The following is a 23884-nucleotide window of genomic DNA, read 5'->3' on the forward strand; positions in this document are numbered from 1 at the left end:
AGATATTTATTTATGTATCGCTGACTTATCTTCTCAACAAGCACTCATGTCGCTTCCGAAAGCTTTATACATATGTATATTCACTGTTTCAATTGTGGATTAAAGCTTTGGATGGGCTGAAACTCATCCTACAACTTGCCGATTAAAGGCAAATTTTCTACATCATGTCCCCCGGGACATTTGTGAACTCACAGTATATTACCGTATTTGCTTTCCATGTGCAACATCCACAAGTGAAATGACAATTAACTCTTGAGTCACTATTTTACATCCACAGCAGTTCTGTGGTTTTCTTCATGATATTTGGAACCTACCTCCTTGTCTACTTCCTAACAGAATGCAGATTTATATTCTTATACAGATTTTATATTTAAATTGAGAATTTTGAGAATGATTCATCAGTCTTGGCAGAGAAAGAAATATATATCATCAGAGAAATCTGCTTCTAAGTTTCTTATTTCTGCGTGCTCTATTCATTTATGAAATAAAAAGTAAAACAATGGTTGATCTTTAAAATTCTCTTTCACTCCTTCATTTTGTATTTTACTAATTGTTAAAAATAATCTATTAACACTAACACTTTTTTTTTTTTTAAAGCATTCTGTTTTTGCAGCAATTTTTTTCCCACACTTGACTAAAATTTTTGTACAGGACTGAATATACCCTCATCAACAACGATCTTGCAACACTAAGAAGGAAATGTCATAAAATTATGGAAATCACAGGATGGATAAACATATTAATATGCATATGATGATAAATGGAAACAAAATGTTTAAAACACCAAGATTTATTCAGTATCGAGTATGAACGCCACTGTAGAAATATATGTACTTACATGACTTGACAGGTTATCAATGAGGTTATTAATGGTTGTCTGAGGAATGTTCTGCCAAGCTGAATGCACTTGAGCACGCAAATCATCAAAATCTGCGCTGGCAGCTCCTTTTTCAATTTCTGACAATTGACGTCCCAGATGTACTGAACCGGAAACATAGCGGGCCATAATAGCATGTTTAGGCCATGCAGGCTTATTACAGTAGCATGAAGAACATGCGGCCTGATGGTGTCAGGTTGAAAAACTGGCTCCGGGGACACTTTGGAGAAATGGCTGTATAACTGGTTCTATGATCCATTCTATTCTTCAAGTGAAATTGGATGTCACACAGCAATTTCACTGAAGATCTTTTTTTTTAAATCCTTAGCAACTAAAAGGATATCCCATAGTATGGGCTTCATCAAATGTTCCGATTACCGAAATTTCCTTGTCCCTAAAAATGTATCCCTATACAGTAGATGATATGGAGTGGCTGCCAAAAATGCTTCCCACAAGATCTTATCTGAGCAGCCTTGTCAAAGGAAGCAGTTCTTCAAGTCATCCATCTGCCTATAAAAACTGGAACAGTTGGAGTAATTTCATCAAAAGATCTATTTTGTCTTCAAACCTTTCAGTTTTGGGCAAATTAATCAATACTTCTATTTAAAAAGGATATTTTACCAGTTTGAGCATATTAAACTGGTAATACCATGGAATAGTGGTTGCAGAGCTGAATAAAGCTTAGTTTTTAACCCCTTCAAGAGCATGCCCTTTTTAATTTTTGCGTTTCTGTTTTTCGCTCCCCTTCTTTCCAGAGCCACGACTTTATTTTTCCGTCAATCTGGCCATGTTACAGCTTGTTTTTTGCAGGACAAGTAATATTGTTGAACGGCACCATTGGTTTTACCATATCATGTACTCAAAAATGGGAAAAAAATTCCAAGTGTTTTTTTTTATTTTATTTTTTACCATTTTCACCAAATGCTAAAAAAACCCTGCATTATGATCCTCTTGGTCATTATAAGTTCATAGACACCAAAAATGTCTAGGTTCTTTTTATTTAGGTGGTGAAAAAAAATCCAAAGTTTGTTAAAAAAAAAATTTGCGCTATTTTCCGAGACCCGTAGCGTCTCCATATTTCGTGATCTCAGGTTGGGTGAGGTCTTATTTTTTGCGCGCCGAGCTGACATTTTTATTGATACCATTTTGGTCCAGATAAGATCTTTTGATCACCTGTTATTGTATTTTAATGCAATGTTGTGGTGACCAAAAAAACTTAATTCTGGCGTTTTGACTTTTTTTCTTGCTATGTCATTTAGCAATCGGGTTAACCATTTTTTTATTGATAGATCAGGCAATTCTGAATGCAGCGATACCAAATATGCGTATGTTTGATTTTTTTTATTGTTTTATTTTGAATGGGGCTAAAGGGGGTGATTTAAACTTTTATATATTTTTTTTAATATTTTTGCAAACTTTTTTTTACTTTAGGCATGCTTCAATAGTCTCCATGGGAGACTAGAAGCTGCCATAGCCCGATCGGCTCTGCTACAAACAGGCGGTGATCAGATCACCTGTATTTAGTAGAATTGCTGACTTGCTATGAGCACCGACTACTATAGCAATCCGGCACGGACAACCATAGAGGTCTCCAGGAGACCTCTGGTTGTCATGCCAACCCACCAGTGACCCACGATCACGTGACAGGGGTCACTGGTGAGCGGATTTCCTACCCGATGACCGGAAGCGCGTGTTAAATGCCGCTGTCAGAGTTTGACAGCGGCATTTAATGAGTTAATAGCCGCAGGTGGATCGCAATTCCACCCATGACTGTTCCGGGCACATGTCAGCTGTTCAAAACAGCTGACATGTCCGAGAAAGATGTGTGCTCACCGCCAGAGCCCACATCAAAGGGGGGGACACGACCTGCACAGTACTAGTACAGCAGAAGTAGAAGGGGTTAATCCTAAATTCTCGCCTTGCTGCACAGATATTATCTTGCAAAGTTTAGATCATAATTTGTGATGCACCCAATCGTACGTTACAATAGATTTTTCTCTGGGGGTGTGTGCTTCTTCCTTGCATAATGTTGAGCAATCATAAGCTGGAGGCATCATGCAGGGGAAAAAAGAAAACACCACTTAAAGGCCAAAAGAACGTGACTTCTCCTGTGGGATCAAGATGCAGCAGAATTGACAGCACTTTGAGAGTAGAGCTGCAGAAGTGTTTATGATCATCTTCCCCCACATTGGCAGAGATCAAAGCTTAAGGTCTAATCACACTTAGCTTTGCTCTACACTACCCAGTAGCTGCAGGTATCAGGGCTGAGAGCAGAGCTGTGTCTCATTACATGTGTCACAGGAGAAAGTTTGTTCTTTTGACCTTCAGTGGGCATGTTCTTTTTTTTTTTGCCCTGTATGAAAACTCCTGCTCATGATTGGTCAACTCCATATAGTGGCAAAAGTTCACGTAACCAGATGAAAATCTTTGGTAATGCCCCGTTGGGCTTATCATAAATTGTAAACTAAACTTTGCAAGCTAATATATGTGCAACAGAAATGAGAAATTAAAAATAAAAAGTCCATTTTATGTCACTTCTACAGCCACTGTTTCATGATGTGGCCAGTTTAGAATCCTCAAACTGGTGAAATATCCTCTTTAAAAGCATATCAATATCATACACATAGTTGTCAAAATTATAATACATCAAATCTCTTCATATGAAATGTTATAAATATATGTACAGACAAGTCTATTTATACAGAATTCACATTGGTTTTGTCTTACAACAGCTTAATGCTATATGATCTGTAAATCCAACCGTTGACCTTGAGTTAGAGGATAACTGGCAAGATCCTCTATGATTTTCTCTTACAATGAAAATTGTGCCACAGTCATAAGGGGTTCACCTCCAGGTGATTCTAGCGAGTTTCTAGTCTCATAGACCAGGATGACCTTCTTGACATATGAGTACAATCTTCTGTTTTTATATTTCCGATTGATGTTTAGATGACTCCAGTACTCCTCATGTCTGCTCAGTGGTCACTTATTCATAGTTTCCATAGGAAGCAGGGGCATCCAGAAGAGCTCTTGGTGCTTCCAATCAGCCATGGCTTTAGGAGAAAACTCACTTTCTCAGCATCGGTCACAAGACTGTGTTTCTACATGCCATCTGGATGGATAACTAGGATTTTATGAAAGGCACAAAATTAAATAATGAAATGAGTACTACAGGTTTCAAGCAAGTGTTCAATAGTCCACCAGTGCTAAGCTGTATTGGTGTGAATGGATACCAATGTAAAGCTTTTCCCCGACTCCTGTAGTTGGTGTCTCTTACTTTGTAAACATAGCTTGAGCTTCTCCTGGAAGGAGGAGGTTGTCATTGTGTACAGAATGGGATTCAGGGCACTGTTTATTGGCAAAATGAAGATCACCACCCAGGAGGTAATTGTACCTAGGAATATAGAGAAGCATTACATTGCATATCAAAATTTGCAGGAACCAAACATACTAATCTTGTGGTAATGCCATATTTTAGGATCAATTCATGAATACTGGTGTTTTGTATGTCAGTCTTGATCCAGAATACGTTGAAGTAAGATGTGTCAATATTTAAGAAATATGTGCCTCCAACTGAATTTGGGGCATCCTCAAGCTGCCAAGTAACAGCATAAGAAATGTACTTGGGTAATTTCCGACACAATTTATGCCACTTATGATGGAGTTGTTGGGTCGCACTTGGACACGTCCTTCCCATTTAACTAACAACCTATTCAGCCATTGCAGTTTTGAATGCAGTATTCTTGAGCAAATGCAGTTCTAGCAAGAAGAAAAGTCACTTTTATCTATGGCTCAACAGCAGCAGCAAAAACAGACACAAAATTTGTTTTGTTTCCCCAAACATGATGTGCGTAAACCCACTTATTTTTTTTAAACAATTGAATTCCATGGATTACTTATATATGAAGTTTATATAGGGGTGAAGTTCGTTGAAAGGTTTTTGGTAGCTAGCAAGTTAGTTTTGTAAAGGAGCCAAAGCTGTTTTGACACCTCTGTTGGAACCACAGGTTACTATGCAGAGAACAGCAGTCTAGATGATTTTATCCTAGGTTACTGAGATCTGCACAGTCAGGAGCCGAGATGACAAGTCTCTCAGTAAGATGAAGCAAGCTTTGCCATCTTGGTAACCACCCATGCAGAGCAAAGCAACCGATGGACAAACTCATCTTGAATGCTGCACTCTGCATAGCCAGTGACTAAGATGGTTGCACTATGCTCTTCCACAGCTCCCTGGTTCTACTCTTGTCATTTTGAGAGAGGAGAGATGGAGACCCCTTGGAGGAGCGGTCACTATTTTTAAAAAGAATCCCTTCACAGAAACAGTAACATAAAAAACTATAATATAATCTATTATAAGTATAAAAAGTTTTCACATCCTTTTTGCAACCATTAACTAAGGTTACGGTCAGGGTTACTGCTAGGGTTAGGGCTAGGATGAAGGTCAGAGACAGAGGTATGTTTAGTTCTACGATCTTAAAATAGATTCATAGAGAAACACAAAAATATAAAAAGAAAAGTAAAAAGATATAACAATGTTTAACTTATTTTCAGCTTTTTGCTGAAATCCAACATTAAATTTTGAAAAAAATAACTAGAGGGTCAAAGCTCAATCTAAAATTACAGGAGCATTTTCTTAAAATTCAAATCATGTTCTTGGGAATTAGGGGTTCTGTACTGTACTGGTGGAAGCTACTCAAGGACAAGTAATGGTCCTCTGGTTAGGAGAAGCAAAATACTTGCCTTGACCTTTGCTCTGACAACTTATGATATACCAATTTATGTCGGCGGCCATTTTACCATGTGCGCTCCAGACCTGCAGAGGATGAGGACGCCGCCCAGTGCAGGGAGCGCAGGAAGGTAAGAGGAATCTTTTTTTTCTCTCTCCCTCTGTGTGTGTGTGCATGGGGCCAGGCTGGAAACACTTGGGGGGGACCAGGCTGGAGACACATGGGGGGGGGACCAGGCTGGAGACACATGGGGGGGACCAGGCTGGAGACACATGGGGGAGGCCAGGCTGGAGACACATGGGGGGACCATGCTGGAGACACATGAGGGGGCCTGGATGGAGACACATGGGGGGCAGGGATAGAGACACATGGGGGCGGCAGGACAAGGTGCCAGGATGGATATATGGGGCAGCAGGAAAAGAGACCAGGAAGGATGCATATGGGGGGCCAGGATGGATACATATGGGGGGCAGGACAAGGGACCAGGATGGATATATGGAGACCAAGATGAATGTATGGGGATCCAGGATGCATATATATGGGTGAACCAGGATGCATATCTATATGGGGGGCCAGGATGGATTTATGGGGGGTGGGGCAGGACAACGGACCAGGTTGCATATATATGGTGGACCAGAATGCATATATGGGGGGCCAGGATGGATATATGGGGGGTCAGGATGGATACATGAGGGTCAGGATGGATATATGGGGGGAGCAGCACATGGAACCAGGATGAATATATGGTGGGAGCAGCACAAAATGCCAGGATGGATATATGGGGGGAGCAGCACATGGCACCTGGCTGGATATATGGGGGGTGGCATCACAAGGGACCAGGATTGATATATGGGGGGAGCAGCACAAAAGGCCAGGATGGATGGATGGATATATGTAGGGAGCAACACAACAGGCCAGGATGGATATATGGGGTTGATGGCAGCACAAAGGACCAGGATGGATATATGGGGGAGCAGCACAAAGGACCAGGATGGATATATGGGAGGTGGCAGAAAAAAGGACTAGGATGGATATATGGGGGGGAGCAGCACATGGGCCCATGATTGTTACGTGGAGGGAGCAGCACATGGGCCCATGATTGTTACACGGGGGGAGCACCGCAAAGGACCAGGATGGATATATAAGGGGAGCAGCACGTAGGCCCATGATTGATATATGGGGGAGCAGCACATGGGCTGGATATATGTGGGGAGGACAAGGGACATATGGGGACCTGTATGGATAGCTGGGGGGCAGCCTGCAGATATTGGGGCCAGGATGGGGCATATTATAAATAAAGGGTGCCAGGGTGGGTAAGATCATTAAATAAAGAGGGCCGGGGGGGACTTACTGTTTGGAGGCCAGAATGAGGAATATGCTGTATTAGTTTATGGTGACAAATGGGGAACATAATTTCTTTAGGCTCCAAGTAGAGATATTATTACTACTGTCATATAATTTACTTTTTAGGAAACTTTTCCATGCAGGGAGCAAAATGGGGGTCCTGTTACTATACTGTGTGGCACTATGTCGCTTTTTTTTCCATCTGACATAGTGTTGAAGTCAGGGAAAAAATGGAGAAAGTGCTCTGGAAGTGATCAGCTATTGATGACTGTGGTTTATATTTTACAGAGATGAGCCCTGGCTACAAGAAGTGATGGTCTGTGCTGGATGAAGAAGAAAAGCGAAGACAAAGGACTTCAACTACAGACATCACTGGTGAGTCAGTGTATTACATGTACACGCACACTATAAACTATATACAGAGCTCCTGTGTACAATGCCATTGGTGTTCACTTTATTACCTGTACACATTGACAGTATACACAGAGCCTCTGTGTATAAGGTCATTGGTGAGCACTGTATTACCTGTACACTGACAATATACACAGAGCTTCTGTGTATAAGGTCATTGGTGATCACTGTATTACCTGTAAACTGACTCTATACACAGAGCTCCTGTGTATATTGTCACTGGTGATCTCTGTACTACCTGTACACTTACACTATATACAGAGTTCCTGTGTATAATGTCATTGGTGTTCACTTTACTACCTGTACACTGACAGTATACACAGAGCTTCTGTGTATAAGGTCATTGGTGAGCACTGTATTACCTGTACACTGACAATATACACAGAGCTTCTGTGTATAAGGTCATTGGTGATCACTGTATTACCTGTAAACTGACTATACACAGAGCTCCTGTGTATATTGTCACTGGTGATCTCTGTATTACCTGTACACTTACACTATATACAGAGTTCCTGTGTATAATGTCACTGGTGTTCACTTTATTACCTGTACACTGACAGTATACACAGAGCTTCTGTGTATAAGGTCATTGGTGATCACTGTATTACCTGTACACTGTCACTATACAGAGCTCCTGTGTATAATGTTGTCGATGATCATTGTATTACCTGTACATTATACACAGAGCTCCTGTGTATAATGTCACTGGTGATCCCTGTATTACCTGTACACTATATACAGAGCTCCCATGTATAATGTCACTGGTGATCACTGTATTACCTGTACACTGACACTATACAGAGCTCCTGTGTATAATGTCGTTGATGATCATTGTATTACCTGTACATTATACACAGAGCTCCTGTGTATAATGTCACTGGTGATCCCTGTATTACTTGTACACTATATAGAATCATAGAATCATAGAATCATAGAATCGTAGAGTTGGAAGGGACCTCCTGGGCCATCTGGTCCAACCCCCTGCTCAAAGCAGAGCTCCCATGTATAATGTCACTGGTGATCACTATATTACCTGTACACTATACATTATATACAGTGCTCCTGTGTATGTCACTGGTGATCCCTGTATTACTTGTACACTATATACAGAGCTCCCATGTATGTCACTGGTGATTACTGTATTACCTGTACACTATACATTATATACAGTGCTCCTGTGTATAATGTCACTGGTGCTCACTGTATTACCTATACACTATATGCAGAGCTTCTGCGTATAATGGCACAGGTGGTAAAAACAGTGTTGTTAGTATTGTGGTTTGTATTCATGATGAGTATTGTAGTATTCAATCACTGTGTGGTGGTAATTTGTGGTCTGGTCATGGTGTGATGGTATTTATCACCTGTATGTGGTATTATTCGGTCACTATGTGGTGGTAATTTGTGGTCTGGTCACGATGTGGCGGTATTTGTCCCTAGTATGTGGTATTATTTGGTCACTATGAGGTGGAAAATGTAGTCTAGTTATGGTGTGGCGGTATTTATCCTTTTATGTGGTATTATTTGGTCACTTTGTGATCTGTTCATGGTGAGGTGGTATTTTTTCCCTGTAAGTGGTATTATTGGTCTTGGTAGAGTGGATTGTGTTGTATATGGTGGTCAATTGTTCTCTTTGATATTAATTTAGGAGAAGAGTCTTTATTTCCATTAGAAATTAGATACTTGGAACACAGCGGCAGAGATGCATGTACAGGAGTTCTCCTGTGGAAAAAAGTAATCGCTACTCCACAGGATAAGTGATAACGTATTGATTGGTGGGGGTCTGACTTCTGGGACCCAATTGGCAGAATGTCGAGCTTTTATCCCCATTAGACTGGAGTGGCATGTACAACTCGACCACTGATGCATTCATTTCAAAAGAGGCTGCACTTGTTTTTCTATGGAAGCCCCAAAGAGGGTGAATGGAGCTGCAGTCAGACATCACACCTGCTGCTCCATTTTAAAATGGGGATAAGTCCTACCAACGATAAAACTTCCTCATTCTTTCGATTGGTGCAGTTTCTAATGGTTCGACCTAAGCCATCACCTATCCTGTGGAGTCCATGGATGGGTGATAACTTGTTTTAACCAAAGAGCCCCATTAATGTAAACTACCGTAATTATACATCCCAGTTATGGGGGTTCACAGTAGATGTGCAGGAGCCGCCTGTGTTTTACAGCCGATGCTCCACTATAATGGGGATAACGACTGACAGATATTTGCATACAGACACCCCAGTCTGACCCTGACTTTGAGTATATTATATTACTCCCATTTCAACTTCACTTACACTACATGTTAAAGTTTTATTAATCTAAAGTAATAATTTGGGGAGAATATGGCAGGTTTGAGGCACTATAGGATTTTATCATATACTGGATTTGTAGTCACTATTTCGATCTAATTTATATGTTGATCTTACCTGGAATCTCTGCCTCTGTGAGTGAAACAGCCTTCAATAAAAAGATGGGAATCCAGCAGAGGGCATCGGTGAACACAATGAAGAAGAACCTCTTGGCTATGGTCACCTCTCGAGAGAGTACGCTGCGCTCTGCTGTTTTGGCACCTGTCTTGTGAATAGAGTAAAACATGCTGCTGTAGGAAAAGACGATGGTGACAAATGCCAACAAATTCAGCCCTGGCAGGAGAGAACACAGGAGTATTAAGGTCTCGGCACCATGATGTTCATAACAAACACTGTAGAATACAAAATGGTAGAACTTTCTCAGCTTGTCCCCAAGCTTCTCCCACAAGGAAGAAATATCTAAAATTTGCTTGTAGAAAGAAGAGGGGAGCTGTTTTGCATAATATTTGCAATTATACATGGGTGTTTTAATCATCTTTCAAATAGCAATATTTTATTTTTTATTTTAGAGATGTCTATTTTAGTCATGTGTAAAACACTTGTATTCTCTATAGAACAATAAATCTGGGTCATCTTATCTTAGAATCTGTTATTTCTACAAGAAATATATAAATAAATCGATAATTGGGTGTTACAAATCACCCTGTCAAAGTGGTGTATCCATTCACTGTGAGGTGGTACTAGCAGGCAGTATGTTATGGACACCCCTATCTCTTACAGGTAACACAGAGCTATCAATTTATTCAGAATTAATGAGGAACGTCACAATGTAGAGTCCTCAGAAAAGATGCTCTACAACTATTTCATGGTATTTGCAATTTTTCACTAATATAACACGTCGGGAGATAATTGTAGACTTGTAGAATTTGGAAGTCTGTTATATTTCATTTTTCAGAACAAAGTTATGTGTTCTAACAACCATTTCTAGCACCCATGTTCCCGTGCTGTTTAGCTAACAGAAGTATATTGGTGAACTGTGAAGAAAACATTGTACAATAATGGACAAAAGTACTGGCACCATTTAAATTGTTCCAGAAAATGAAATATTTATGCCAGAAAATGTGCAATTACACATGTTTTGTTATACATGTTTATTTCATTTATGTGTATTGGAACAACACAAAAAAAAACAGAGAAAAAAAGGCAAATTGGACATAATTTCTCACTAAATTCCCAAAATGGGCTGGACAAAATCGTTTGCACCTTTCGAAAATTATGGTAAACAACTTTGTTTCAAGCATGTGATGCTCGCCCGTGGCAAGTAACAGGTGTGGGTAATATGAAAATCACACCTGGAACCAGATTAAAAGGGGAGAAGTTGACTCAGTCTTTGTATGCCACACTAAGCATGTGGTAGAGAAAGAGGAGACAAAAACTGTCTGAGGTCTTGAGAACCAAAATTGTTGAACAATATCAACAATCTCAAGGTTACAAGTCCAGTTCCAGAGATATTGATGTTTCTTTGTCCAATGTGCGCAACAAAATCAAAAAGTTTACAACCCATGGCACTGTAGCTAATATCCCTAGATGTGGATTGCAGAAAAAAATTGATGAAAGGTTTCAAAGCAGATAGTCTAGATGGTGAACAAGCAGCCCCATTCAGGTTCCATAGATATTCAAGCTGTCCTGCTGGCTCATGGTGCATCAGTTTCAGCAAGAACTATCTGTTGACATTTGAATGAAATGAAATGCTGTGGTGGGAGACCCAGGGGGACCTCAGTGCTGACACAGAGACATGCAAAAGTTTGCCAAAATATACATGAGTAAGCCAAAACCCTTCTAGGAAAGCATCTATTGTACAGATGAGACAAAATGAGCTTTTTGGTAAGGTTTACCAGCTTTACTGTTAGTTGGAAAACTGGCGCAGTAACTGCTGACATCACCATTTCCCTCCCCTTTTGGGGGTTTTAGCATCCCTGGGGCAGAATGAAGAGTAGCATCACAGGGAAGTGCCATTTTGTGGGTGACTGCCCTGTGATCTGCTATCACTAACAGTTACTGTCTCTCTCTCTCCCATCAGTCTTCATATGTATCTCTCAGCCCCCTCCTGGATATTCACTGAAGACCTGCAGCTCCTTATTTTATCTTACTGAGGGATGAATCACAGTTCCTGCAGACAACTCCTGCTCCGATAATGCTGATGGTACACTGTTCCTCCTTGATTTCTTTGCAGTCTCTGATATTCTGCCCACGCTTTTCTCCGGCACTTTACTCCTGTCAATCTAGGATCTGCTCTGCTGGAAGCAGTACTGCTTATTGTGATGTTGTCACATCTCCTGTTGTTTGTGGGCTGTTGCCCTTGTTTGCATTCTTTGCCTAGTAACAGTGATGTAGGGGAGAGGAGGAGTCGGGGGCAGGGACGTGGAGAGGAAGGAGGAAGTAAGAAATAAAGAAAAGCACGGCCTAGCAGCCAAGCACCAGCACATCAGTGTACGTCTCTGAATCCTTTATCGCCGACATCACGACACTACAACTGGCGACGAGGAAGCGTTCATTTATCAGCCACAGGTATTTCAGTCCCACGAACAGTCTACAAGGCTATCAGCACTCACTATGGCTTGTCTACCCGCATTTCCCGCTTTTGATGTGCATCAGTCCCAAGCAAACCTGGCAGTATCTTGGGATAAATGGCTAAAGCGATTCGAGATATTTCTGCAAGCCATGAATGTCTCTGAAGATACCCGGAAAAAAGCCATGCTATTACACTACGCAGGGGAGCAGGTTTACGATATATTCACTACTCTGCCGAATACAGGGGAGGACAAGGACTATGAGCTCAGCAAAGCTGCGTTAAGCAAGCACTTCTCCCCTCACAGAAATCCGGCATTTGAAATTTTTACGTTCAGGCAGTCAAAGCAGTCGCCAACAGAAAGCATGGCTGAGTATCATGTCCGGCTACGACACCTTGCAGCGCACTGCGAATTTGCGGAGGTAGACAAAGAAATCCAAATACAGATCGTAAAAGGATGTATTTCCTCCAAGTTAAGGAGACAAGCACTCAGAGACCCCACCATGACGTTAGCGAAGTTGCTAGATACAGCGCGTATAAATGATGCTGCAGACAAACAAGCTAAACTGATAGAGAACATCGAGCATGAGCCAGACGCGACATCTTCTATAGCAAAGCTTACACAGAAACCAAATGTGCCTCGCACGCAGGCAGCCACATGTTACAATTGCGGTGGATCGATCCTCACCAGAATGTCTGCCCAGCAAAGGGAGGAACTTGTCATAATTGCGGAAAGCAAAATCATTTTGCAAAGGTGTGTAGATCCAAGCCACAATCTCCTCATACCACCGCACAACCTAGGTCACCGAAGATCCAAACACTGCAGATTAATGACGAGTCCCACAGCACCTGTTTATTCTCCGTGACGGAAGAGGGATCTAATACTGTGCACGCAGTTACTAATTCAAAACGAGTAATCCTAGTAAATGGCAATCCAATAGAAGCCCTGGTGGACACGGGGGCATCAGTCAACGTCATCAGTCATACAGTCTACAACCAGCTCCTAAACAAACCTACTCTACAAAGTACTAATATAAAGATTTTTCCTTATGGCTCAGCAGCTGCACTGCCCCTGTGCGGAAAATTTCAGTCAGAAGTAGCAGCTGAAGGAAAGTCCATCACTGACACCTTCTATGTGGTAGAATGCTCTGCGGACACACTTCTCAGCTGTACCAGTGCAATATCTCTGGGCCTTGTGAACCTTGTCAACAGCATTACAGGTCCTTCGGCCCACCACATTATGCAGAAGTACCCAAATCTCTTTAAAGGCCTAGGTAAGCTAAAGGATGTTCAAATAAAATTGCATATAGATCCGTCAGTACAGCCCTCTATTCAGCCCCACAGGCGCATTCCATTTCATGTCCGCAAGCTTGTGGAGCAAGAACTGCAAGACCTGGAGGCGTCCGATGTCGTCGAACGCGTTGAAGGCCCGACCCCCTGGGTTTCACCAATCATTGTTGCACCTAAACCGAAGCAGCCAGGTAAAATCCGACTATGTGTGGATATGCGCCGCGCCAATCGGGCGATCCAAAGAGAAAGGCACATCACGCCCACATTATTGATGACATTCTCGTAGACCTGAATGGTGCGAAGGTATTTTCAAAAATTGACCTAAACTCAGGCTATCATCAACTTGAATTGCATCCAGACTCCAGGTACATTACAACTTTTAGCACGCATGTGGGCCTGCGCAGATTTAAGAGATTGAACTTTGGCATCTCATCGGCCGCAGAAATTTTTCAGAATATCGTCAGCCAGGTTCTGTCTGGCATTGCAGGAGTCCTCAACGTCAGTGATGACATTCTCATTTATGGCACAACCCAAGAGGAACATGACAATCGCCTAGAACAAGTATTTCAAAGACTCCAAGCCTGCAATCTCACTGTCAATCCGTCAAAATGTGAATTTAACCAAAAATCATTAACTTTTTTTGGATACATATTTTCTGAACAAGGAGTTTCAGCTGACCCACAGAAAGTGGCTGCCATAAAATCGGCTAGCCCACCACACAATGTGTCAGATGTTCGCAGCTTCCTAGGACTGGTCACATACTGTGGGCGATTTATACCTGACCTAGCCACTGTTTCTGAACCTCTGCGAAAGCTCACAAAGAAAGACTCTCCGTGGACATGGGGCACTGAGCAGCAAGCAGCTTTTGACGCATTGAAAACCAACCTAACCAGCGACACTGTCATGGCCTATTTTGACCCGTCAAAACCCACACAGCTACTGGTGGATGCTAGTCCAGTAGGCCTAGGGGCAATTCTCACACAAGTGTCTAGCGCAGGCGACATATCCACAATCTCATATGCCAGCAAGACACTAACGGATACAGAGCAGCGATATTCACAAACTGAGAGAGAAGCCCTGGCAGTTGTGTGGGGGTGCCTTCATTTCCATTTATACCTTTTTGGACATCAATTCACAGTGATAACTGACCACAAGCCACTCATTCCAATTTTCAATAAGCCCTCTTCAAAGCCTCCCCCGCGTCTTGAACGCTGGTTGCTCCGCTTACAGAACTATCATCTCCAGTTGAGATACGAGGCGGGAGCTGGAAATCCCGCAGACTATTTCTCGAGACACCCAGCACCACAGCCCACCACAGACGACATCCCCGCGACGATTCTGGCGGAGGAGCATGTCAACTTTGTCGTCGCCCATTCGGTACCGAAAGCTATGACCATACAGGAAATTAACCCCTTCATGACCAAGCCTATTTTGACCTTAATGACCAGGCCATTTTTTGCAATTCTGACCAGTGTCCCTTTATGAGGTAATAACTCAGGAACGCTTCAACGGATCCTAGCGATTCTGAGATTGTTTTTTCGTGACATATTGGGCTTCATGTTATTGGTAAATTTATGTTGATAATTTTTGCGTTTATTTGTCAAAAAATCAGAAATTTGGTGAAAATTTAGAAAATTTTGCAATTTTCAAATTTTGAATTTTTATTCTGTTAAACCAGAGAGTTATGTGACACAAAATAGTTAATAAATAACATTTCCCATATGTCTACTTTACATCAGCACAATTTTGGAAACAAAATATTTTTTTGTTAGGAAGTTATAAGGGTTAAAAGTTGACCAGCGATTTCTCATTTTTACAATAAAATTTACAAAACCATTTTTTTTAGGGACCACCTCACATTTGAAGTCACTTTGAGGGGTCTATATGGCAGAAAATACCCAAAAGTTACACCATTCTAAAAACTGCACCCCTCAAGCTACTCAAAACTACATTCAAGAAGATTATTAACCCTTCAGGTGTTTCACAGCAGCTAAAGCAATGTGGAAAGAAAAAATGGACATTTTAATTTTTCCAACAAAAATTTTCTTTTAGCATCAATTTTTTCATTTTCACATGGGAAACAGGATAAAATGGATCCTAAAATTTGTTGGGCAATTTCTCCTGAGTACAACGATACCTCATATGTGGTCATAAACCACTGTTTGGGCGCACGGCACGGCTCAGAAGGGAAGGAGCGCCATTTGACTTTTTGAATGGAAAATATGCTGGAATATTTAGCGGTTGCCATGTCGTGTTTGGAGAGCCCCTGTGTGCATAAACATTGGAGCTCCTCCACAAGCGACCCCATTTTGGAAACTAGACCCCCCAAGGAACTTATCTAGATGCATAGTGATCACTTTGAACCCCCAGGTACTTCACAAATTGATCTGTAAAAAAAAAAAATACTTTTTTTTCACAAAAATTTTCTTTTAGCCTCAGTTTTTTCATTTTCACATGGGCAACAGGATAACATGGATCCTAAAATTTGTTGAGCAATTTCTCCTGAGTGCACAGATGCCTCATATGTGGTCATAAACCACTGTTTGGGTGCACGGCATGGCCCGGAAGGCAAGGAGCACCATTTGACTTTTTGAATGGAAAATTAGCTCCAATCGTTATCGGACACCATGTCGCATTTGGAGAGCCCCTGTGCACCTAAACATTGGAGCTCCCCCACAAGTGACCCCATTTTGGAAACTAGACCCCCTAAGGAACTTATCTAGACATGTAGGGAGCACTTTGAACCCCCAAGTGCTTCACAAAAGTTTATAACACAGAGCAGTGAAAATAAAAAATAATTTTTTTTTCCTCAAAAATGATTTTTAGCACACTATTTTTAATTTTCACAAGGCTAACAGGAGAAATTGGACCACAAATCTTGTTGTCCAGTTTGTCCTGAGTACGCTGGTACCCCATATGTGGGGGGGAACCACTGTTTGGGCACACAGCAGGGCTCAGAAGGGAAGGAGCGCCATTTGACTTTTTGAAATGCAAATTACTTCCAATCGTTAGCGGACACCATGTTGTGTTTGGAGAGCCCCTGTGTGCCTAAACATTGGAGCTCCCCCACAAATGACCCCATTTTGGAAACTAGACCCCCTAAGGAACTTATCTAGATGTGTAGTGAGCACCTTGAACCCTCAAGTGCTTCACAAAAGTTTATGACGCAGAGCCGTGAAAATAAAAAAAATTTTTTTTCCCTCAAAAAATTATTTTTTAGTGCACAATTTTTTATTTTCACAAGGGTACCAGGATAAATTAGACCCCAAAATGTGTTGTCCAGTTTGTCCTGAGTACACTGGTACCCCACATGTGGGGGGAACCACTGTTTGGGCACACGTCGGGGCTCGGAAGGGAAGTAGTGACATTTTGAATTGCTGACTTTGATGGAATGGTCTGCGGGTGTCATGTTACATTTGCAGAGCTCCTGATGTACCTAAACTGTGGAACCCCCCCACAAGTGACCCCATTTTGGAGACTAGACCCCCCAAGGAACTTATCTAGATGTGTGGTGAGCACCTTGAACCCCCAAGCGCTTCACAGAAGTTTATAACGCAAAGCCGTGAAAATAAAAAATATTTTTTTTTCCACAAAAAAAAAATGATTTTTAGCCAGGAATTTTTTTTTCACAGGGGTAGCAGGATAAATTGGCCCCAAAAGTTGTTGTCCAGTTTGTCCTGAGTACGCTGATACCTCATATGTGGGTGGGGACCACTGTTTGGGTACACGTCGGGGCTCGGAAGGGAAGTAGTGACATTATGAAATGCTGACTTTGATGGAATGGTCTGCGGGCATCATGTTACATTTGCAGAACCCCTGATGTACCTAAACTGTGGAAACCCCCCACAAGTGACCCCATTTTGGAAACTAGACCCCCCAAGGAACTTATCTAGATGTGTGGTGAGCACCTTGAACCCCCAAGTGCTTCACAGAAGTTTATAACGCAGAGCCGTGAAAATAAAAAATATTTTTTTTCCTCAAAAAAAAAGATTTTTAGCTAGCAATTTTTTTTTTCACAAGGGTAGCAGGATAAATTGGACCCCAAAAGTTGTTGTCCAGTTTGTCCTGAGTACGCTGATACCCCATATGTGGGGGATGACCACTGTTTGGGTACACGTCGGGGCTCGGAAGGGAAGTAGTGACATTATGAAATGCTGACTTTGATGGAATGGTCTGCGGGTATCATGTTACATTTGCAGAACCCCTGATGTACCTAAACTGTGGAACCCCCCCACAAGTGACCCCATTTTGGAAACTAGACCCCCTAAGGAACTTATCTAGATGTGTGGTGAGCACCTTGAACCCCCAAGTGCTTCACAGAAGTTTATAACGCAGAGATGTGAAAATAAAAAATATTTTTTTTTTCCTCAAAAAAAATGATTTTTAGCCAGCAATTTTTTTTCCACAAGGGTAGCAGGATAAATTGGACCCCAAAAGTTGTTGTACAGTTTGTCCTGAGTACGCTGGTGCCCCATATATGGGGGGGAACTATTGTTTGGGCACACGTAAGGGCTCGGAATGGAAGTAGTGGCGTTTTGAAATGCAGACTTTGATGGAATGGTCTGCGGTCGTCATTACGTTTGCAGAGCCCCTGATGTGCCTAAACAATAGAAACCCCCCACAAGTGACCCCATTTTGGAAACTAGACCTCCCAAGTAACTTATCTAGATGCCTGGTGAGCACTTTGGACCCCCAAGTGCTTCACAGAAGTTTATAACGCAGAGACGTGAAAATTTAAAAAAAAATTTTTTCCACAAAAATATTTTTTTAGCCCCCAATTTTTTTTTTCCCAAGAGTACCAGGAGAAATTAGACCCCAAAAGTTGTTGTGCAATTTTTCCTGAGTACGCTGATACCCCATATGTTGGGGTAAACCACTGTTTGGGCACACGTCGGGGCTTGGAAGGGAGGAAGCACCGTTTAACTTTTTGAACGCAAAATTGGCTGGAATCAATGGTTGCACCATGTCGCGTTTGGTGACCCCCTGATGTGCCTAAACAGTGGAAACCCCTCAATTCTAACTCCAGCCCTAACCCCAACACACCCCTAACCACAGCCCTAACCCTAATTCCAACCCTAACCATAACCCTAATCCCAACCCTAACCATAACCCTAACCACAAGCCTAACCCTAATTCCAACCCTAACCCTAATTCCAACCCTAACCCTCTTTCCAACCCTAACCCTCTTTCCAACCATAACCCTCTTTCCAATCCTAACCCTAACCCTCTTTCCAACCTAACCCTCTTTCCAACCCTAACCCTAACCCTCTTTTCAACCCTAACCCTCTTTTCAACCCTAACCCTAACCCTCTTTTTAACCCTAACCCTAACCCTCTTTTCAACCCTAACCCTAACCCTCTTTTCAACCCTAACCCTAACCCTAATGGAAAAATAAAAATAAAAATATTTTCTTTATTTTATTAGTTGTGCCTACCTATGGGGGTGATAATCGGGGGGCTTATTTACTTTTTCTTTCATTTTGATCACTCTGAGAGTGATCAAAATGAAAGAATGGAATCTGCAGCCGGCAGATTCGGGCGGGCGCACTGCGCATGCGCCCGCCATTTTCAAAGATGGCGGCGCCCATCATCCGGACCCGAGGGACACCGGGAGGGACGGGGGACTCAGGAGGTACCGGGGGGGTGAGGGGGGGATCGGAGGCTGGCGGGGAGCAGAGGGAATGGGAGGGGGCAGATGATGACAGCGGCGGCAGATCGCCGCTGTCATTCAGTTGCGGGGGGGCGATCGCCGGTGGGGGGGTGGAATCGGTGTCTCCAGCCATGTCCGATGCTACAGCAGCGTCGGACATGGCTGGATTGTAATATTTCATCAATTTTCATTGATGAAATATTACTATCGCTCTGATTGGCTGTTTCACTTTTAACAGCCAATCAGAGCGATCGTAGCCACGTGGGGGCGAAGCCACGCCCCCTGTGGTGAATTACAAAGCCCCCTGTATCTGCGGGTCGGGTGACCTTTCAGTGACCCCGGTCACCCGACCCGCAGGGGGGCTTTGAAGTCATGACGCCACATAGGCGTCACTGGTCAGATTTGAACCAGGTTTCATGATGCCTATGTGGCGTCATTGGTCGTGAAGGGGTTAAGCAAGCGCTGGATGCCGATCACCAACTTCAATTTGTGATAGAGACGGTTCGGTCTAAGAACTGGAGCAGTTTTCTCGCTGAGGCCCGCCTTCACCCTACTGATCAAGCTGGGTACCTGGAGGTTTTCTTTAACGCGAGACATTCACTATCAGTATCAGACTCAAATATGCTCTTAAGAGATAATCGCCTGGTGATACCTCAGTTACTTCAGAGCAGGGTACTGGATCTGGCGCATGAAGCTCATCAAGGGGTCGTGAAAACGAAGCAGCTACTGCGGGAGAAAGTGTGGTTTCCCGGACTTGACAAAAAGGTGGAGGCACTCGTTGAAGCATGCATACTGTGCCAAGCCACTACAGTTGCCCATAGACCTGCACCATTAAAAATGACACCCCTGCCAGCCGGCCCATGGATAGCTGTTAGCATCGATTTCTGCAGTCTACCAGATAGCTCCTACCTGCTGGTGATCATGGATGACTTTTCAAGGTTTCCAGTCATCGAACATGTTTCTACAACCTCGGCCAAGGCTGTTTTACCAAAATTAGACAAGATCTTCTCGGCATATGGCATACCTGAGATCGTGAAATCTGACAATGGACCGCCTTTTAATAGCACAGACTTTCAGTCCTTCGCAACCTACCTGGGTTTCACTCACCGGAAAATAACTCCTTGCTGGCTTCAGGCCAACGGTGAAGTCGAACGATTCATGCAATCGCTCAACAAGACCCTAAGGATTGCTACCATGGAGCACAAGGACTTACAGCAAGAGTTGAGCGCATTCCTCAGACAGTACAGGGCTACACCCCACTCTACAACGGGAATACCACCTGCAACGGCACTGTTCAACAGGCCCTTACGGGTCAAACTTCCAAGCATTCCAGCAATCTCCGTCCAGACCCCGATTTCTATTAATGACTCCATATCAAAGGAAAAGATGAAACAGTATGCAGATAAGCGCAACCATCGAGGCAGACAGCCGGCCATACAGGTGGGCAATTGGGTCCTGGCACAAAGGTTAAAAGCGACTAGCAAGTTTGCGTCACCGTACCATCCGGAACCCTTTCAAGTTATAGGCGTTAAGGGCACCATGGTTACTGCCCGGAATCAAAGTCGTCAGGTCACACGAAATGTGTCCCACTTTAAAAAACTCCGGGGCCACGTCCCAAAAACCATGCCTATTGAGGAAGCGGAGAGCGACGACTTCCTGCCAGAGACTGGAGATGCCGTAAGCCTAACAGGGGATGTCTCCGGGGATACTCAGGGCTTATCTGGTGATGGGCTGTCTCACCGCTATCCGACTAGGACCTATCGCAGACCACCTGCCCACCTTACAGACTATGTTCTGCAGTGAGACTTAATGTTTGAACGACAATATTCTTCAAATGTTTCAGTTTTTTTTGTCGTGAGAAAAGAAGAGGTGTGATGTTGTCACATCTCCTGTTGTTTGTGGGCTGTTGCCCTTGTTTGCATTCTTTGCCTAGTAACAGTGATGTAGGGGAGAGGAGGAGTCGGGGGCAGGGACGTGGAGAGGAAGGAGGAAGTAAGAAATAAAGAAAAGCACGGCCTAGCAGCCAAGCACCAGCACATCAGTGTACGTCTCTGAATTCTTTATCGCCGACATCACGACACTACACTTATGTTAGCAGATCCTAATGACAGGTGACAAATCGAGCATAGTCGACAGCCGAGGGCTCCATGAAAATGGCAGCAGAACACTCACACTACTGTGAATTGTGCAGCCCACAGAGGCGTGCCCAGTTCATAGCAGTGACATCTCCATTATAATAGATAGGGTCGGCGTAGGTCTGTTATCCCCTATGACCATGGGGAGACGTATTATGACACTGAAAATATCATGCTGCTACTGTGAAAGCAAGATGTCAGCGCCAGTGCCTTCTTTAAACTCCTATAACACACAAAATGTTTCAAATGCAATCAAAACTTGGTTATAACAGCATGTTATGCTACATTACATTGATTTATTAATGATCTACAAACGTGGTACTTTCCCTTTAATGGTTAACAAGATCTTTTTTTCTTGAAATTGTGTGATCTTTTTCTCCACACATACCTTTGTATGTATCATTGTGGCCAAAAAGTTCTATTTTAACCTCATCAGTCCACAGGACTTGTTTCCAAAATGCATCAGGCTTGTTTAGATGTTATTTTCCAAACTTCTGATGCAGAATTTTATGGTGAGGACGCAGGAGACGTTTTCTCCTGATGACTCTTCCATGAAGGCCATATTTGTGCAGGTGTCTCTGAATAGTAGAATAATGTACCACAACTCCAGAGTCTGCTAAACCTTTCTGAAGGAATTCTGCAGACAAATAGAGGTTCTGATTTGCCTCTCTAGCAATCCTACGAGTAGGTCTTACTAAAATTTTTCTTGTTCTTCAAGACCTCCAATGTTCCTGTTAGGTGCCATTTCTTAATTGCATTTTTAACTGAAGAAAGGGAAACTTGAAAAAGCTTGCTATCATCTTATAGCCGCCTCTTGCTTTGCAGGCCTCCACTATTTTCAGAGTGCTAGGCAGCTGCTTAGGCCTGTTTCACACTTCAGGCTTTTTTGTGAGAAAGAGAGAGAGATTTTTTCCAGCCACCAGAACAGACTTTAGGGTTAGATTTCCGGCTGAGTGAAGTCTTTCGGGCATGCGCAGTGTGAAGTGCGAATCCTGCCGGCCGAAAAAACGTTACATGCTCCGTTCGGGCATGTCGGCGGACAGCAAAATTTTGGCGGATCCGCAAAAAAACGGATCCAACGGATGGCCATCGGTCAAGATCCGCCGGTAATGCAACTCAATGGGAAAAAAAATCAGATCCGCCAAACAAAATGGCGGATCCTTTTTTTTTGCAAAACGGCGGATGGACAAAAAATGATGTGTGAAACAGGCCTTAGAAAAAAAACCATGGCTGCCATTTTTTGGCACAAGGTTAGAGGAGGCTGGGTTTTTATAAAGCTGGGACATTAGCATCGCCTGGCTTTTCCGAATGATGATAGTGAACAAGACATAATCCTAACAGGTTAATTGAGGTCTGAAGCCTTGGTCGAAGTTATCTGAGCACCCAAATCTCCAAGGATGCCCAAACTTTCCTTTTTGTAATTTTTAAAATGTAAAAAATGAAAATATATATATTTTTTGTCTAAAATATCAAGCAAATGTGTCATCTTTAACTTTAGGTGTTTTAGAGATCATTTCATCTCCAAACTTTTACATGCCACTATAAGTCCATTTATTGTTCGATACAAAATTAAATAGCATTAGAATGTGTCATGGTCCGTTTAGCAATACACTAGGATGTAGCCTAAAAGTAAGGCTAGATGGAGTGTTTTACCATCTAATCTGTACGACTGATTGTAATTGCCTGGCGGTTTTGTGGATGAAACAGCTGTCCATATGCAAAACCAAACACCTTTTTATCAATCAATTTAAATGGGTTATCTGGGACTATTATATTTTTTTTCCTATGGGCCTAAGCACTATTTTGTCCTCTGCTGATCTCTGTCCGCTCAGAGAAGTCACAGACTGCTGGCAATACTGTAGCTTCCACTGACGCCATGTCAACAGGGCAATTTCTTCTCCTCTGCTCTACTCTGTTGATGGGGTGTGCTTGACAATGTCATATTGATTAACAGCAGCTCCCTTATTGCTAAGTGCATGAAGCTATCTGTCAGTCAGCATGACATTGCCAGTCATACCCTGTCGAGGTGTTCTGTTGACTTGAAGTAGTAGAATTGGAGTGTTCCATAATTCCTTTTAGCTGGTGCCAGGCAAATCAGGCAAGTAGTTAATAACTGCCTCCCAGAACACCCTTAGGGTTTGGTCCAACATGGCCAACTCAGAGACGCACCATCTGGCCTCACCCTAATAGAATGTCTGGTTTTATAAACTGGACAACACCGTTAATCAAAATGTAGGATACTCCTCAGGTATCAGGTAATAGTGTCTTACCTGTTCGTTCTTCTGGCATAAATTATTATCCTACCCACAAAATAATGATTCAGGATCATCCTTTCTTGGAACTCTGCATTGTGCCATTTCTCTATTTTTCTTACAGAAAGGTATGAATAAATTGATAATAGGTGCTACCATTTGGGGGTGTTCAATCAGTGCCAGGCTGTGTAAGGACATTCCCTCATGTTGTAACACCCAATTGTCAATACATTCACAAATTTCTATAGGTGACACACCATCGAGTTCTGAGAAGTGATCTTCAGCTTTTTTAAGTGGATGAGATTGGGCTGCCAAACCAGACAT

At 42.7% G+C, this 23884-nt stretch overlaps 1 protein-coding gene across 1 annotated transcript in view; it reads right to left on the reverse strand.

Annotated features, from left to right (window-relative positions):
* Positions 1–570: 570 nt before the first annotated feature.
* The window catches only part of LOC141059900 (relaxin receptor 1-like), a 532911-nt gene continuing 509597 nt past the window's right edge, over positions 571–23884 (reverse strand). The window contains exons 17-18 of the mRNA XM_073556105.1: positions 9783–9998; positions 571–4271 (exon numbers count right to left, since the gene is read on the reverse strand). Of these exons, the coding sequence (XP_073412206.1) occupies positions 4084–4271; positions 9783–9998 (404 nt within the window). The 3' untranslated portion in view covers positions 571–4083. The remainder of the gene's footprint in view (positions 4272–9782; positions 9999–23884) is intronic.

Source organism: Dendrobates tinctorius, unplaced genomic scaffold (assembly GCF_039654945.1).
Source record: "Dendrobates tinctorius isolate UK_male_01 unplaced genomic scaffold, ASM3965494v1 ptg000231l, whole genome shotgun sequence".
Taxonomy (NCBI): Eukaryota; Metazoa; Chordata; class Amphibia; order Anura; family Dendrobatidae; genus Dendrobates; species Dendrobates tinctorius.